Source organism: Cajanus cajan, chromosome 6, assembly GCF_000230855.2.
Source record: "Cajanus cajan strain Asha chromosome 6, NIPB_CcT2T_4, whole genome shotgun sequence".
Lineage (NCBI taxonomy): Eukaryota > Viridiplantae > Streptophyta > Magnoliopsida > Fabales > Fabaceae > Cajanus > Cajanus cajan.
The window spans coordinates 9,427,279-9,445,038 of NC_138522.1; the positions used below are offsets into that span (position 1 = coordinate 9,427,279).

Genomic DNA, 17,760 nt, shown 5'->3' on the forward strand with positions numbered 1-17,760 from the left:
CTGCTTGAAAATTCGAATAAGGCTTAAATATGTTTTTAGTCTCTCAAATTTAAGACAAATTTATTTTTGGTCCCTCAAATTTAAAACTTATTTTTAATCGTTGTAATTTTCAAAAATTTTGTTTTAGTCCCGTAGCTCACCAATAACATATTTGAAAGTGATTAATTAAGACAGTTATGCAATATCAATCAGATTTAATATGATATTTTCACTAATAGAGATACCAATAAGTAGATTTTATGCAATAATATTCGATAAATTTCTTAACAAAATTTGAATGTAAGAACTAAAATAAGATTTTTTGAAATTACAGGGACCAAAAACAACAATTTTAAATTTGAAGTACCTAAAACAGATTTACCCTAAATTTGATGGACTACAAACATAATTAAGTATGCCAATAATTATTAGAATCAATATTGGGTTGGTACGTTATTGTGTATCAACAATGACAGCATCAGGTTACACGTCCTTTAGATTAACAATCAATAGTTTCAAACACCATAGCGTTCTCTTAATCTGTTCCGGTTAATGGTCCAAATTTTCAAATTGTCATCATTCAAAATACACACAAATGCATTCCTACAACATATATCGTTATACAAATCAAATCAGGAGCCAGAAATCCTATCACAGCAGGGATTAAAAACAAAAACCACACTAATATTGTTTTCTAGTTGCTAACAGCTAATATAGTGAAGCACATAAGATTTAGATGCACTTTCTATAAATAATATCATACTGTTACAAAGGAAATACAAACCTGTAACATTTGGCAACAGTTGACTAGGTTGTTAATAAAGCACACTAGTTACTCAACCCACTCTAATTTTGTTCTTTTTAATAGAAAACAAATCCTACTGACTGATCTGTCATTCCCAATGAGAATTCTCTGGATTATGATGTTCTCTCAAAACCACCACTTGTCTGCATATGCAGCCAGCCAGTATGTGATCCCTGAGTATACCCCCTAGCTGCTTGTGACCCAAATACCATTTCAGCAATGTCAAATGGTTGAGAACCAACCTGAAACAATTTATCAACTGATCAAGATCATGATATATATGCCAACAAACAGTCCTACAAAAACTATATTCATTAGGAAAAATGTTTTAGGTCTAACTAATTTGGTAAAGATAGCAAGGCACAAGAAAATACAGTTCCAATTGACAATATTTATCTTTGATAGAAAACTGCAACTGCTCCTTTAAAATGGTAAGATTGAAGGTTCATTAGGGATAGTGCTTGGAAGTTGGAACTCATTGGGCACTAGTACTAGCTTACAATTTATATCATATAGCACGTTTGAATACAAGCCTGGAAAGATTTTTAAGAACTTCTATACTGAAAAATAGTCTTTATTTCTAGTAAAAAAGTTCTCAAAAGTTCTTTTAAATTATATCCAAACAGACTAATTATCAAGTCATTTTCCACAAAGAATTGTGTTTAGACTAATGTGTGTGTGCGCGTAATTTGGTAATAATATCCTAAGGCTATCCTTCGCATCAACCAACACCCATCCTGGGCAATATCAAAGGCACACCCCCATATCCATTTGGATATCCATTTGGTGGATTTAACTTAAGCGACTACACTTCTCAGCAGTCTGCATACCGCTTCCAAGCTTTTGGACATCCACAACTAAAAGACGATGTTACTTTTACTTCTCGAAGCTTCCTTGAAGAATATTTTGAGCATTTTTAATGTCATGAACATTAATTTAGATCGTCTCCTATTTTGGATTCATTACCTCATGACCTATCCATATTAAAGTGCCACACAGAATAAATATTATGGTAATAAGGTTTCAAGACGTTACACCCATAATGAGAACAAAAATTTGAAATCAAGCTGCTAGCCGCTCTACCTGAACTATGTGAGGTCAAACATATCAAGTTCCCACTAGTTTTAACTAATGATCATGCTTGCTGCACCGATAACAACAATTACAATCCATATGATCACAATGAAAAGTATGATTAAACTCTAAATCTGATGGAAAATATGGTCACATTCCCTCCAAAGATTCAAATCAAATTTATATAGAGCTAATTTGGGTTTTGCCAGAGTGAATTTCAGATGATTTAGCCTATCTTGCCACATACATCATATTTGCGAGTCCCAATCCAATGCACTTTTGCACATTCCAATGCACTTCTACCCAAAGGAAAAAATTTATCCATACCAGTTTGGAGCTTCTAAAAATCTTATACACTTTTACAAGATGTAGTTCAAAGCTTCAACCTTTTGTCCTCTCCGAGAAGGCTGACCTACAGAATGTTGTTCCATCTAAAATAGATGTTAAATTAAAATCGGAGACAAGATCAGGGAAACAATATGCTAACTCAATCCTTTCCTTCTACTGATAAGCCTTCAGATATTTTGAGGAAGATATGACGATAATCGAGTTATTAGATTGCTTGATAATCAAGCTGGTTTTGCCAATTTATCAATTGTCGTGCAGCAAGATCTGGATACCAAGCCTTGAATTTGAGAATGAATTGGACATCATTATTCAGTTTTCCCATTCTGATCTATTCCTTTCCCTGCTCAATATTGATTCTGCCTTTCTCCCTCAATTCCTTTCTTTTCTTCACTTCCTCTCTTTTTGTTCCAAACCAACTTGACTTCAATTGAGCTTTGCCAACTGATCAGTGAGAATGGTGTCACAAATGGATCCATATATACTCAAATCATTTTGTCCTACTAGTTTTTGACATCTTTCAAATAAAAGTAGTCAAGAAGAATAATTTACTATAAAACAAATAATTTTAGTTAACATTTGTTCAAACAAAACACTCCTAGCCTAGAGTAATTTCCTTCTGCGGTAGTCCAAAAGCTGACACTGACAGCAACCAGTTCATACAGTTTCACAAAACATTTAAATCTTATGCAAGTAAGTGTGAATTGAATAATATAAGTCAATGTGATCAACATCAAAGTTGACAGACTTACATCTTTTGAAGGAAACCCATCAAAAGTAGGGTTCATGTTCATTCTTGAATTAACTGCTTCAAGCTTCAGCGAAAGGAACTACAAAACTCAATTTGTTTTGTATACAGAATTAGATTTAGTGGTTACTGAGTGAAAATACTAAATAGAGATAGAAAGATGAAGATATCCACCTCAACCTGACGCTGCAGCGATTGGATGTAATTGATTATCTCATCCAAGACAAGTGCTTTACCAATTACCTGAACATTGAAAAATAAAAGCAATGTTAAAGGCATTACAGAAACATTAATCTTGCAATGGTCTAACAGAATATTATGTTTACCTTGTTACACCCTGGCACCAAATCCTGAAGAATTTTCATCCTCTCACTGATTTTTTCTCTTCTTGCCTGCCAAAACAGTTGCTGTTATGTGCCATTCCCGTGAAAAAACAGTAAATATAAAGGTCAAAAAGTTCCAATACTTATCATTTGTTTCTGGATCAAGAAAAAATGGGCATCAGCAAGCAAAACTCGTAAGAGACAGTAAATAAAAAAAAGAGAAGAGAATTACTCTTTCTGCTAGACTGTGGCTATCGGTAGCTTGGCCCCTTCTAGCTCTCACATGAATATAGTCTTGCTTCGGTGCCTCAGAAGAAGGTTTAGTGCTTTGTTCACTCGACTTGTTACCCCCTGCGGAACTTGCTTCTGCCTCAGCTTTCAAAGCATCATTTTCAACGCTGGACCCCCCTAACTTGATCCGTTTATGGCTCCCAGAATCATTCTGTTCAAATTTCCACACATGCCATCACCACTCAACAAGTCAGCGAGAGAAAACAAAAAAAAAATAAAAAAATAAAAATAAATAAAAATACAAATAACCATGCATTTTCGTTTACTTGGTCCAAGAGAAAACAAAAGAAAAAGTGTGCGAGAGAAAAACATTGACTTTTAAAACAAAAAATCTAAATAGAACCAAATTTGAATTTCGCTTTATTTCCTTTAAAGCAAAGAGGGAAACATTGTGTCTCGGAATCAAATTTCAAAATGTTCTCCCCTAATTAACTTCAAAACAAACAAGGGGGAAAAAAGAAAAGAAATGAAATTGACTAAACCCTAGAGTTGATAATTGGTCAACAGCAGTCAGTGAGTCACTGGTAGAGTTGAAGCAAACTAGAAATGCATTTGACATGGAAAATGAAGGAATCGAAAGCAGGTAGCAGTAGCAACAGCAGCAGCCAATGAAAGGGTAAAATAGTAATAAGATTAAAAAGAGCAGTAATTAAATTAATGTAATGTTGTACATTGGATTGGTTGGCGGTGGCGGTGGCGGTGGCGGTGGAGGAGAGGAGGTTGGAGCAGTGGTCCTCTGCGGCGGCGTCCTTCCTCTTGCGCATTCCGGGCCAAATCTCGGAGAGGGAGTCGCTGATGAGAGGAGGTTCCATGGAAAGAGTGTGAGTGTATCATTCAATTGGCTTTGGATTGAATGAATGAGTTGGATTTATTAAATTGCAATTAGGAGGGAGAGGAGAGTGTTGAAGAGAAGCGTTGGGTTGGATATTCGACTCAATTCTAATTAATATCAGATACGTACCATTAACACACTCATCTTCTAAGCTCAACCTATCGATTTAGTTACTTACTATGCTCTTTTTTTCTTTTTAACGTGGATACAAAAGTAACCATGGAGCAAGAAATACATTAATTAATTTTATACCCTTAATTAAAACAAGTTCTCTTAATTTGATAAAATATATTATTATCTTTGTTTCTCTATAATAGGCATTTGAAGTTGTTTTATACAAATCAAGAAACGTAGTAAATTTCTTATTTTTTATAGAATAATTTTGATATTTTCTATTATACCATCTTTCATTTTTGCTTCATAATAAAAGTATATTAGTTGTTATAAGTAAATTAATTAAATGTTAGGTGAGATGTAAGGGTTTAATTAAAAACAAAACAATTAATATTGTCTTGAAATTTGAAAATGACAAATAAATAGAAACAAAATTTTACTAAAAATTTGACAAATAAAAAGGAACAAAAAGAGTAATTATATACTTTATAAAAGACATATACTTTAATTAGTCAAGAGAGTAAATACTATTAATTATGATAATAATATAGAACACACACTCTATTTAATTAAGAGAAAGGTGAATATTAATTAAAAGAGAAAAGTAATACAAAGGTGATTTTGAAAAAAATATAAAAATAAAATAAATTTTTTATTATCAACTAAATTAACTATTTTTCTTACTCTTAGTAAATTAAATATAGGGAAGAAAGTACTATCACTCTAAAATAATAAATAACAAAAATGTCATTTAAATTTTTAAACTTAGTCTAAATTTTTTTTTTCAACAATTTACTTTAATTGTTACTCTAAAATAACTATAGTTTAGACCTAGTTCCAAGGATTTTAATAGACAGAAAAAATAAAGGTAAAATTGTTCCACTACTTTCTTATTAGATAAGTATTTACCATATATCTATTCTCATATTTGTATAAATATTTGTTAAGTGAATATCTATTATTTATAAATATATAATAATATAAAAACTTGCACATATCCCTTAACAATAGTAGCCATTTTTCAGTGTGATGATATTTGTACGAATGCAATACAAAGTTTTGACCTTAGCTTTGGCAACGGAATAAGCATGTGCGCTATTTTCAATTGGTTTTCTCGAAAATCTAAAACACGTGAACCATTTCCTTCTCTCCTCATAAATATATCCGACTTCTTTCGCTGCACTCTAAAATTATTTTATTTTATTTTATTCTCACCACGAGGAAGGCCTCTATATATTCAATAAAAATAAAATAAAATAGAGATAGGTGATTTTAAATTAAACTATTACATTATACACTTTTGTAAATTATTTGTAGTTAATTTGTTAATAAGATTAGGGGTTGCTAAAATGTGGAGGTACCATAGAAATTCTCATAAGATTATTCAATTTATAAACATGTTTATACATAAATGTTATTATAAATTTATTGAAAAGTTTGTCACTTATTTAAGAAAATATATAGGAAAAACTAGTTTATATTTTCTTTGAATTAAAATAAAATGAATATATATTAAACTTTATAAAAATAGTGTGACGTGTAAAATAGTATTTTGATGGAAATAATAATGATGAAATCACGCTCATATATAAAGCGAAGTAAGTATTCAATATATTTTCTCACTTAAATTGTCACATTAAAAAAATATAAGTACATATGTACATATTCTTCATGAATTAAAAGGTTTAATAAATGTCAGTTTTTCTTGAAAATTACACTAAATATCAATTTTTTCACAATTGTAACTTTGAATGCTTATTACTTCCCTATATCTAGCTATTACGATACATCTACTATTTGAATATCTATTAACATCTCTCTTATTGATCATATAAAAAGATAGTATAACTTTACCCAATAATGTTTCACTATTCTTGGTTAATTTTAATTTGTAAGGTCTGGATACATACTCTTCTAATATTTTATAGGCTTAATTGCACTTTTGGTCCTTCTAATTTAGTGTAGGAGTAATTTTGGTCCTCATAATTTGAATTGCTTAATTTTGGTCCATAAATTTAAATAATAGGCAATTTTAGTCTCACAAACAATTTATCATTCAAAATTTAACAGACGTTAATGATGTGAATTTTATGCTAAATAAACATTAATTATATATCATTTAATTTCTTACGTGTGAAATTATTTAATATTCAAATTTTAAAAATTTTAAATTCAAATAACATTGAAAATAAAATGAAAAGGGTATTGATATCAATCGCAGTGAGAATTTTTCACTAAAATATAATTTTTTTTATTTTTATTCTTTTGCGTTTTGGATCTGAGCATGGTATAAAACTGGATCCAGAACGGCCCGTTCTCCTTTCAGAACGGCCCGTTCTCCATGCAGCACTTACAGAACGGTCTGTTTTCCTTTTAGAACAGGCAGTTCCGGATGCAAAAATACACAATGACAAATGGATCAAAATGGGCCGTTCTACTTGGACGTTCCAGTTTCAAAATTAACAAACTACGCATGCAAGCAGAATGGCCCGTTCTACTTGGAGAACGGACCGTTCCAGTTGCAACATTAACACAACCTGAACTACAAACAAAAAAGAAAAAAAATAAACATTACTCAGAATTCGGTTCCCCGAGAACCGAATTCTGAGCATGAATAGTAAAAGATGCTACTTCTATAAATAAAGTGGAACAGGTGCTGTTTTGGTAAAAAAAAATTAAAAAAATTTTATTTCAGTAAAAAATTCTCGTAGTGATTGTTGGAAAGAGATGATATTAGTGGCGATCATGGCAGAGGTGTTGGAAGAGTACATGACGTTACTAGCAAGGGTGCTGGTGAAGAAACAAAGGGAAAGGTATAGAGGATGAGAAAACGAATTTGAATTTAAAATTTTTAAAATTTGAATATTAAATAATTTGACACGTAAGAAATTAAATAATATATAATTAATTTTTATGTAGCATAAAATCCAGATCATTAGCGTCTGTTAAATTTTGGATAGTAAATTATTTGTGGGACTAAAATTGTCCATTATTTGAATTTATGGACAAAAATTAAGCAATTCAAATTATGAGGACCAAAATTACTCCTACACTAAATTAAAAGGACCAAAAGTGTAATTAAGCCTATTTTATATTTTATAAACTTTCATCTCATAACCTCTCACTTCTAGTTCCTCTTTGATTCTCATTTTTTATTTATTTAATAAAGTTACATCTAAAATCCACTTCTCACAGCGACCGGTGTTAATTCTTTTAATATAATTTGTGAATAGAACAATAATTAGGATATGATTCCAAAGAAGAACAATAAATGTTAAAAAATATGAAGAATCGAACTTTCCATTGTGAATATGTTCACAATATGTAAGTTTTATATCATCTTTCTCTATTTTGAATATAATTATTGCATATCAATGTATTTCATGTTAAACATGACTTATTCTCTTTTGTTCAAAATAAAATTAGGCTGCATATATTATTCTCAATTGATTTTTATAATATCATTCTAAATATTGTCGCTCTTAAAAATCCTTTTGGAAATGGTTTTGAGATATATGTTAAAATAAAAAGTCTAGAATATATTTAACTTAATGCTGCCAAGTATAATAGGTCTTTTATATGGTCTTGAGAAAGTAGGTTGGTTTACTCTAACTTATATATCCGAAAATACATTTGTTATGATCGTCAAAGATAAATTATGTTATAAAGTTGATTATTAGAAAATAAATTTTTCAAACTCTAAAACCATTCTTTCCCAATATGTCTTGATCCAGAAGATAAGCGAGCAAGAAAACAAATAGAAACCTTACACCCTTATGAATATTTTTACAAGTTATTCATATATATGACAGTGTTTATCTATTGAGTTTTGTCATCGTGCTCTCAAAAACTACAAATCCTATTGACATATTGACTCACCAATTCACTGTCATTTGAGTGGAGGATGAAAAGATTTTAACACAACTAACAATATCAAAGAAGAAACTAATATTCAATTTGGTGTAATGAAGGATAAAAAGAATTATTTTTACTCTTATGTCATGTATTAACTTAAAATAGTTTATCATTCAAGATAAATAATATTGATTAATCAATTTATTGTAATTTGGCTCTTGAAATTTATGATTAATATCACATTTTGCTGCTTGATCAAAATCAATGATTTTCTTACATTCTCCTTTCTTGTTGTAGTTTTTCTTTTTAAACATATATTAATGTAATTATTGAAATTAGCAAACCATGAAATATATATTTTATGCGAAGAAATTGATGGATTGCTAAATTATAAAAAAAAAAAAAAGAGTGTGTAGATATAATATACATGTTTTGAGATCCAATTGAGCCAAATGAGACTTTATATATATATATATATATATATATATATATATATATATATATATATATATATATATATATATATATATATGCTTTGAAGATATCAACCAAGTCATTGACAATTGGGAGATTCTCAAAATACTCCTGGATGAGTTATACATCCCAGATAAAACCAAACATGTCTGCAGTTTTGATTACATAATTAAAACTGCAGAAAATAATATACCTCTTGATCCACAAGCTGGTGAGTAATTCCGTCTTCTGACAAACATGCTAGGAAGTATAAATACCTCAATATAGGTTGTGTTCATATATATATATATATATATATATATATATATATATATATATATATATATATATATATAAGACGAAGGATCTGTTTACTCTAAAATGTCTAGCTATACTTACTCTGTTCAATAACTCATATTTTATATCAAATTTAAACAATTCAACCGTTAAATTTAATGTTCTTAATGCATAGATCAAATCTGTAAATTTTTTAAAAATTTTGAAAATCATTTAATACTTCATTTTATTAATTAAAATCAATGTATAAAATAATTTTATGATTATCCATCAATTTGAATTAATAAAATGAAGTATCAAATGATTTTCAAATTTTCTAAAAATTTGCAGACTTGATCTATGCATTAAGAACTTTAAATTCAATGGTTGGATCATTGAAATTTGATGTAGAACATGAGTTATTGAACATAGTAAGTCTAAATAGACTTATTCCTAGAATAAACGGATCCCTCCTCTATATATACTAACGGAGTTGAGACACTTCGTGTCTATAATAATTACACATAAACATGATATTAGAAGATTATAGATAGTTATTTAGATAGGATATAAAAAAAAATTACATTGCGGTATAATAGTTCACTAAAAAGTGGAGGTCAAAAATAGTTATATACCCCAATCCCTTTTATTAATAGGTATATATGTGTTTATGTGTGTGTTTTAAAAAAACATTAGCTAAATGAGGTAAATATGCAAATTAAATGTAACTGAATGGCTATTGTTTCAGCTTAACAAGGTAAATGTGCAATTCAATGACTATCGAAAAAAGTTTCATGTATTAGGTAGACGAAAAATTGATACAAACTTTATTATGAGAAATGAAAAAAAAAATTAAAATGCAAGTGACCCATTTATGCTATTTGTGCAAAATTAGAAATTTTGAAAAATCACCTTATTATAATTTCTATTCACATGTTATTTTTTTTAATAAATTCACAGGTTATTTAAAATTATATATTTTTAATACAACTATATATTAGTCATCTAGTTTATTTAAAGATTAATACTTTGGTTCTAATAATTTTTATTATTATTTTATGCACATATTAAGTCAATTTATTTTCATATACTCAAAACTTATTCAAATGAATATTAAAAATTAAAATCAATTTGAATTTTTCACATGAGTGTCGGTAGATGAAAATTTAAAAATAGGATAAATTGAAAAAAAATTTATATTAATTATGAAATAAATTGAAGTTTAAGTGAGTATTAATTTGATATTATTAGTATTGACTTGTTTTCTGAATTAAAAATATTAAAATAATAATAACAAAAGAAATTAGTTTTTTTGTTAAAATTATTAAATTATATTTAATTAAGATGATTTTTTTTACAAACATGTTATGTTTATAGAGTAGTGCATATTAAAAATATTTATAATTATTGTTATTGTCAAAAGATTATTTTGTATTCACTCTCACACTTAAAAACTTTTTAGAAGATCACTCATCCCTAAATAATTATAAGTCAAATACACTTAATTTTAAAGTTCTTAAGTGATGAACTACAAAACAATAAATGCATCATAGGAGTGACGGCTTAGAGTCCCATTTTATAAGGTTGCCAAAAAATTATGTAGCCTATATAATATAAAAAATAATTACATAATTAAATTATGTACAAAATTATTATAGAAAATAAATTAATTACAAATAATTAATTAATAGGTGACGTTTTAACTTCACAACAAAAATTTATCCATAATTTTAAGAAAATAAATCAATAATATAAAATGTAAAGAAGAAAATGTGATATATTATTAACTTATTTGCTTTTATTTCTTTTGGTGTGAACCTCCCGAAGTTTCAAAGCAATGTTATTAACAAGGATTGTCTTGAACTTTATCTTTTTTCCTTTATCTCAAACTTCTCTGATTCTATCTCTATTATTTTCTCCTACTTTGCTAGAGTCTTGAAATCAAATTGAGAATCTCCACGTGTTAGATATTGCAATATTCTTTGTGACTTGTCACCATTATTGATCATTTTTTTTATTGCAAAATAGTTTCTAAGGATAATTCATAATATCATGCTTATGTATAATACATTTAGTCATTCTTTTAGCAGATGTGCATTTAGTTATCTATTGTATACATTTGAGCTTGAGAATTGAGGTCGTAGTAGGCAATATTCAAATAATTATGTAAGATGCCATTTTTTTCAAATTATCCAGGGCACCCAAAAAACTCAAAGCCATGAATGCAATCCTAAATACACAACAAATAACATAAACTAGTCTCAACATGCATTGACTTCATTTGTAACTCCTTTCGCTTGAGTTCCTTCATAAGTTTATTCACAATCTCATTCGCAATCAAATTCACGAGAGCACATATACCATCACATAGCACATATTTATCTCTCATAATGTGTCTTCACCATATATCTCCTAAAAACACTTCTACTTTTTTTTTATATGAAAATACTCACGTGACAAATGAAAAAAAAAGTGAGTTTTGAAAGTTCTTTGGGATAGGTTGAATTTGAGTGATTGTTAGATGGTTAGGTTCTATGCATAAAAAAAATGAGAAGTATATGGTGATGACATATTATGAGAGATGATCATGTGCTTTTGTGGTAGTGTATATAACCTAATGACTCTATGAATATGAATATGCTTAGGAAGGAACTTAACAAATGTTGCGAGTTGAAAAGCTAATGTTATTTATTGAGTCACGATGCTTACTTTCTTAAATTTGAGTTTGGTTTGTGAGAAGATAGTGTTTTTAGGTTAAAATGACTTAAAGTAGGTTTAACAGGCAACAAATACTAACATTTTTTTTTTCATTTTACCATTTATTAAATTTCTCTCATTTTGTTCGATAATTTCAAAATAGCACATTTTATCTTCATATTTTCAAGATATTACATATTTTTCTCCTATACTTTTAAAATATTATACATTTTGTCTGTATAATTTAAAAAAATTATGTCCCCTAATTACATATCATCATGTTAGTGCCAGACATAGATCCATATAATCGACATGTGTACTACCATATCAATATCTTATGTTATGTCAACAGATAACATTTTCATGTTAACAATCAACTAATAGAATGAATGCTCAATTAACAAAAGGAAGCAAAATTTGCCAAAAATAAAAAATAAAAAACTTACAGAGTAAAATTCCCAACATTGGATACAAGAATTTCAATTAAGCAAAACAATTTTTATGTATACTGAATAACTCCATGGTCAAATTTAATAGACTACTCATCACGTGTCCTCTCTGCACTTCCTTGAGAGGCTATACGTAGAGTTGTAAAATTGGTTAACTCGACTCGTCAAGTCATTGCTTGTAAAATGGGTTCGCTTGACTTGACCTAAATTTCTATGACCATTGATTTTGTAGGTTAATACGATTTATTGGGCAGGCTAAATTTACTTTTTACTTCCTATTTTGTTTAAATTTTACAATGAAAATAAAAAATAGGCTAAAAACCTATTTTAGTCCTTTATAATAATTGTTTGTTTCAATTTAGTCCCACTTTTATTTTTTGTCTCAATTTGATTCCTAATAAATTAATTGGTTGCAATGTAGGACTTCCGTCCAAATTATTTAAACGGAGATAGCTATTAGCCACGTGGCATGCACGTGGATGCCACATAGATGCATAGATGGATGCCACGTGGATGTCAAATTTTTTGAAAACACCTGGAATCAGAACGGGCCGTTCTAGGTGCACTCTTGGTGTGTTAATTTTGCACCCGGAACGGCCCGTTCCAGGTGCAAAATTAACACACTAAAAATGCAACCAGAACGGGCTGTTCTGGTTCTAGACTGCTACACACATACGGTTAATGATTATAGTTCACGGTTGTGAATTGTGGAAGGAAAAAGACCCAAGGTACAAAGCTTTTTAAACACTGGATTTGGTAATATTGTCAATAGAAATTGATAACTTCAATTGCTAAACAGTTGGACTATACAGTGTATCATTAAAGACAATGCAGTGTATCACTAAAGACAATGGTAACAGATTTTATTTCATTGTTAGTTAAACTGAAGTGAACCACTTACTACCAAATTGACACTATATAGTAAAGGATGAAATGACATGGTATTTTTTCTTGAAGTCATTAACGATGTACTCCAATAACAACAACCTGTTCTTGAAGAGGTAGAACCTAAAGTAAAGAAAAAGGATACACAGGACTAACATTTCACCACACAACCACATGCAGGGACGGATTTAAGTTAATCATAGTGGGGGCACTTGCCCCACTAAAATTTTTTTCATTCTTTTTTTAATATATAAAATATTAAAAATTTTATAAAATATATATTATTAATTATATTTTAATATCTTGTTATATCTAATATAATAAATACATTAATATTTTTTATATATTTTATTTTATTGTTTAATTGTTTTTTATTTTGTGATAAAATTATCTTCATTTTTAATGAAGAAAAAATTTACTTACTTCAAGATTAAGTCTTGATAGATTTATTTTACTTAATAATTAATGTTCTATATCAAATTTTTAAAAATTTAATTGTTAAATTAAAAAGCTTTTCATGTATAGATCAAATTTATAAAAATTTTTAAAAAATTAAAAATCATATGATACTTCGTTAAATTAATTCAAAATAACATATAAAATATTTTTGTTTTAAATGAGTGTAAAAATTTAGAGGACACTAAAAGAAAACAAATTAATAATTTTATTATGTTTATTCCATTAATTTTTATCATTTTATTCCTCTAATTTTAAATAAGTTGCAAAAATTCTTAAGTGACACTTAAATATTTCTTCAGACAGAAAGGGAAAAAGGAAAAGTTATCACTCTATTTATAAGAAAATTGTATTTTATAAAAATAAGTAATTTTAAAATTTTTACCATAAAAAATATTTCAAAATTATTATAGTTCTGGAACGGGCTGTTCTGAAACCAGAACGGCTCGTTCTGGTTTCAGAATGGGCCGTTCTGTTGTACTCGTAGTGTGTTAATTTTGCATCTGGAACGGTCCGTTTCAGATGCAAAATTAACACACCAAGTGTGTACCCAGAACGGGCCGTTCTGGTTCCAGGTGTTTTCAAGATATTTGGCATCCACGTGACATCCACCTATGCATCTACGTGGCATGCACGTGGCCAACAGTTAACTCCATTTAAATAATTTAGACGGAAGTCCTACATTGCAACCAATTAATTTATTAGGGATCAAATTGAGACCAAAAATAAAAGTTGGACTAAATTGAAACAAACAATTATTATAAGGGACCAAAATAAGTTTTTAGCCTAAAAAATAATACCTAATCAAGTAAACTCAGTAGGTTTCGAGCATAAAATTATTGGCCTGACCTAGTAATAGAAAATAAATATATGTGAGATGTATCACATGAGAATGAAAATAATTAATCACAACCTTCAAATTTAAAATAGAAAATTGAGATTAAAAGACACTTCAAATCACAACAAAAATCATCATTATTATTGTCATTGTTACTACTATCACCACTACCTAACAATGATAGTGGCAAAAATAAGTAATAATAATGTTGGTGACAACTGCGATGAATACACTAATAAGGTAATGATAGCAATAAACATTGTGATAGAGGCAATGATAAGAGCAACTACATCACTAATGACGACAATAATAATATATAATATTGATATAACTTACATTATAAGTACTAATTTATCGTGTCTCTTTTAAATTATAGTTTAATCAAAATATACATATCCTACTTTTAAATATCAATAACAATATATGAAAGTAATAGAGTATTTCCATGTACACAAATTTTAAACTATTTTATTCTTTTAATAATTACTCTATTTTTAAATCACACTCTTTTACTATCTCTTTTTATTATTTTTTTTCTACTTTCCCGTAAATCTTTAATTAACTACTCATTTTATTATCTATTTTTAATTTTTTTTAAAATAATAGAGATAGGAAGTGTCTCTTATCGCCTAGTATTTTAATTTATCCTCCATAGTTCAAACAACTCTGCTCGAGTTGAATATCCTCCGAATTACATTATCATTCGTATGATTAGTGTCAATTATCTATCAACATTTTCTCCTTTGTTTGGTAAGTATATGCAATCATCTCATGCTAAGAGGATGAGTAACACGTTTCATCAATCAAGAGGTAAAAGTAATATTACCTATTGACAGTATTAACCCTCACTTACCAAAGTTTTCACTCACAAAACCAACACTTACCATTGCCTAACTTGTTTAGTCAAAAAGTGATTATCAACCAAGAGAGGTAACTAAACCCGCGAAAGTTTCAGTTTGCAATGCCCAAATGCGGATTAATAGTTAGTTTCACGTGATGCAATTGCAACTTAATTTTTGACTGACAAATTAATTAATGTTTGTAGACAAGGCATTGGACATTATGGTTTGTGTCTCATGAGAGTGAGTGGGTGTGAGTTTGGTTCTTGAATCTTAATTGGGTTATATAAAAGTGCTTAAAATCAATTCAAATGTGGAATTAAGCCGTTTCCGTCGCAGTGTCTCCAACTCATTCTAGAGACACATGCCTTGACATTCGAATGCATTGCTAAATGGAAGCTTTCGGAGTTAAACCAAAGCTTGGCATGCTTGCTACATATCAAATTGTTAGAACATGGGATTTATTTAAATAAAATTATGTAGAAGCATTCCCAGTGGATCTAGAAATTTTAAATAATAGGGACAAAACTTATTCATATATTTGTAATATTAAAATTTTACATATAAATTTTAAAAGTATAAATATATATCATAATTATTTTTTTACAAATTTTTATATCTACGATTACAATTAAGGATGAAAATAAATTAGGTTAAACTAGGTTATATTATAATTTAATAGGTTTTAACCTAATTTTCTTTAAAAATAAATGTCCTAAATATGACTTATTTATCTATCATAGACATTTTTTTAAGTATTTGGTTAGAACTACAATCTTAAAGACCTACTTTATAATAATTTCACTAATAAAAACATAAAAATAAATATGTTAAATCTTATAAAAATCAAGTTTGATTTATTTATGATATAAACATGTTTTTAATATATGATATAAATTTTTAGGTGATAATTTATTTTAAAACATATTTTATAATAAAAATTCTAAATAGAACATAAATTTTCTAATCATTTCTAATTTAATTTTTTTAATCAACATATACAATCTCACTATCTTTATTATTTTGATCTTTTTAATCAACATATATAATAAATTGAAAGCATAAAAGGTAATCATATATGCAGCAAATTTTATTTTATCAAAAAATAATTTTTTAATATATTATATTATATATGTGAGCATTAATATATATATATATATATATTATAATTAAAATTTTTAAAAATTAATTCATTATTAAGGAGTATTTTTTATCACATATGAAAACTAATCTCTTTCGAAAATTTGACAAATATCAAATAAATAAACACCTTATCTAAATTTATATTTTATATATAAGATAATTTATATATATATATAATAGTAGTGGGGGCAAGTGCCCCACTCTATTTAACGTAGATCTGCCCTGAACATCTATGTGGAAAAAAAAATTTAATAATTTTTTCTATAAGATAAAGTCTTATTTTTAGTTTATGAAGAGACTTATGCATAAGTTAAAAATAAGATTTTGTACAAGTTAATTGAGTTATGGAAACAACTTTTATAAATTAATTTATACATAAACTAATTTTAATTTATAATAAAGTTTATTTTATTTTATTTTTAATTTTCTATCCTAAGTGTTTTCGAAGAAGTTCATCATTCTTAACATTATGACACTTATAATCTTTAATTAAAAATCAAAGTTTGACTCTCATTTTAAATATGAAATTACAATAACAAGTATCACTCCATATAAAACACTTATAATCTTTAATTAAAAATCAAAGTTTCACTGTCATTTTAAATATGAAATTACAATAACAAGTATCACTTCATTTTTATATGGACTAAACACATAAGAGATATACCTTCCGATCATTAAAAAAAATAATACTAACAATCTTTTTTACTCAGTTTCTCTATTTATTTAGATTCAGAGATTAAATTTATACTTGTCTAAGAGTTTAGTATTCTTAATTATCTAATATGAATTAAAAGAATACCTTATTTAATAATTTTTTATCCGACCATTTTTATTTTATATATTCTATATACATTTTAATCTAAAGTTATTTAATGCATATCAGAATCAACATTATGTATACTTCTAAAAAAATATGAAAATAAAAAATATTTAGTTATATTACTATTTATTTTCAATTTTTATAAAATTTATTTAACACAAACAATTTAAATCTATAACAATATATAAAGATAATAGTATATTTTCACTTATACAATTTTTTTTTACTATTTTATCTTTAAAATCATTTTAAAATCACTCTTTTTTAATATCCCTCTTTCCACTATCTTTTTTATTTTTTATTTTTTTACTTCTCCTAAATCTTTGCCTAATCACCCATATTTTATTATTATTATTATTATTATTATTATTATTATTATATTTTTTAAATAATAGAAACATGCAGTACCTCTCTCACTAAAAATGATAATTATAATATCTTAGATAATGTTTAAATAATTAAAATTAAAAGAAAAAATATACATGACCTTTTTAAGTAGTTGTATAATTATAAAATACTAACTTTTAATCTTCTA

General features: G+C 27.5%; 1 protein-coding gene across 2 annotated transcripts; it reads right to left on the minus strand.

Annotated features, from left to right (window-relative positions):
- Positions 1-532: 532 nt before the first annotated feature.
- Positions 533-4,560, minus strand: LOC109789862 (transcription factor bHLH79). 2 transcript variants are annotated; one of them, XM_020348899.3, is made up of 6 exons: positions 4,237-4,556; positions 3,507-3,716; positions 3,278-3,343; positions 3,126-3,194; positions 2,956-3,033; positions 533-1,026 (listed from the first exon to the last, which is right to left on the minus strand). In XM_020348899.3, the coding sequence occupies exons 1-6, from the start codon at positions 4,375-4,377 to the stop codon at positions 898-900; spliced, it is 693 nt and encodes a 230-aa protein (XP_020204488.1). In that variant the 5' UTR covers positions 4,378-4,556; the 3' UTR covers positions 533-897. The 2 variants fall into 2 exon arrangements, with proteins under 2 accessions (XP_020204488.1, XP_020204489.1); XM_020348900.3 differs by lacking the exon at positions 533-1,026 and adding an exon at positions 1,049-2,647 and having other exon boundaries at positions 4,237-4,560.
- Positions 4,561-17,760: the final 13,200 nt, after the last annotated feature.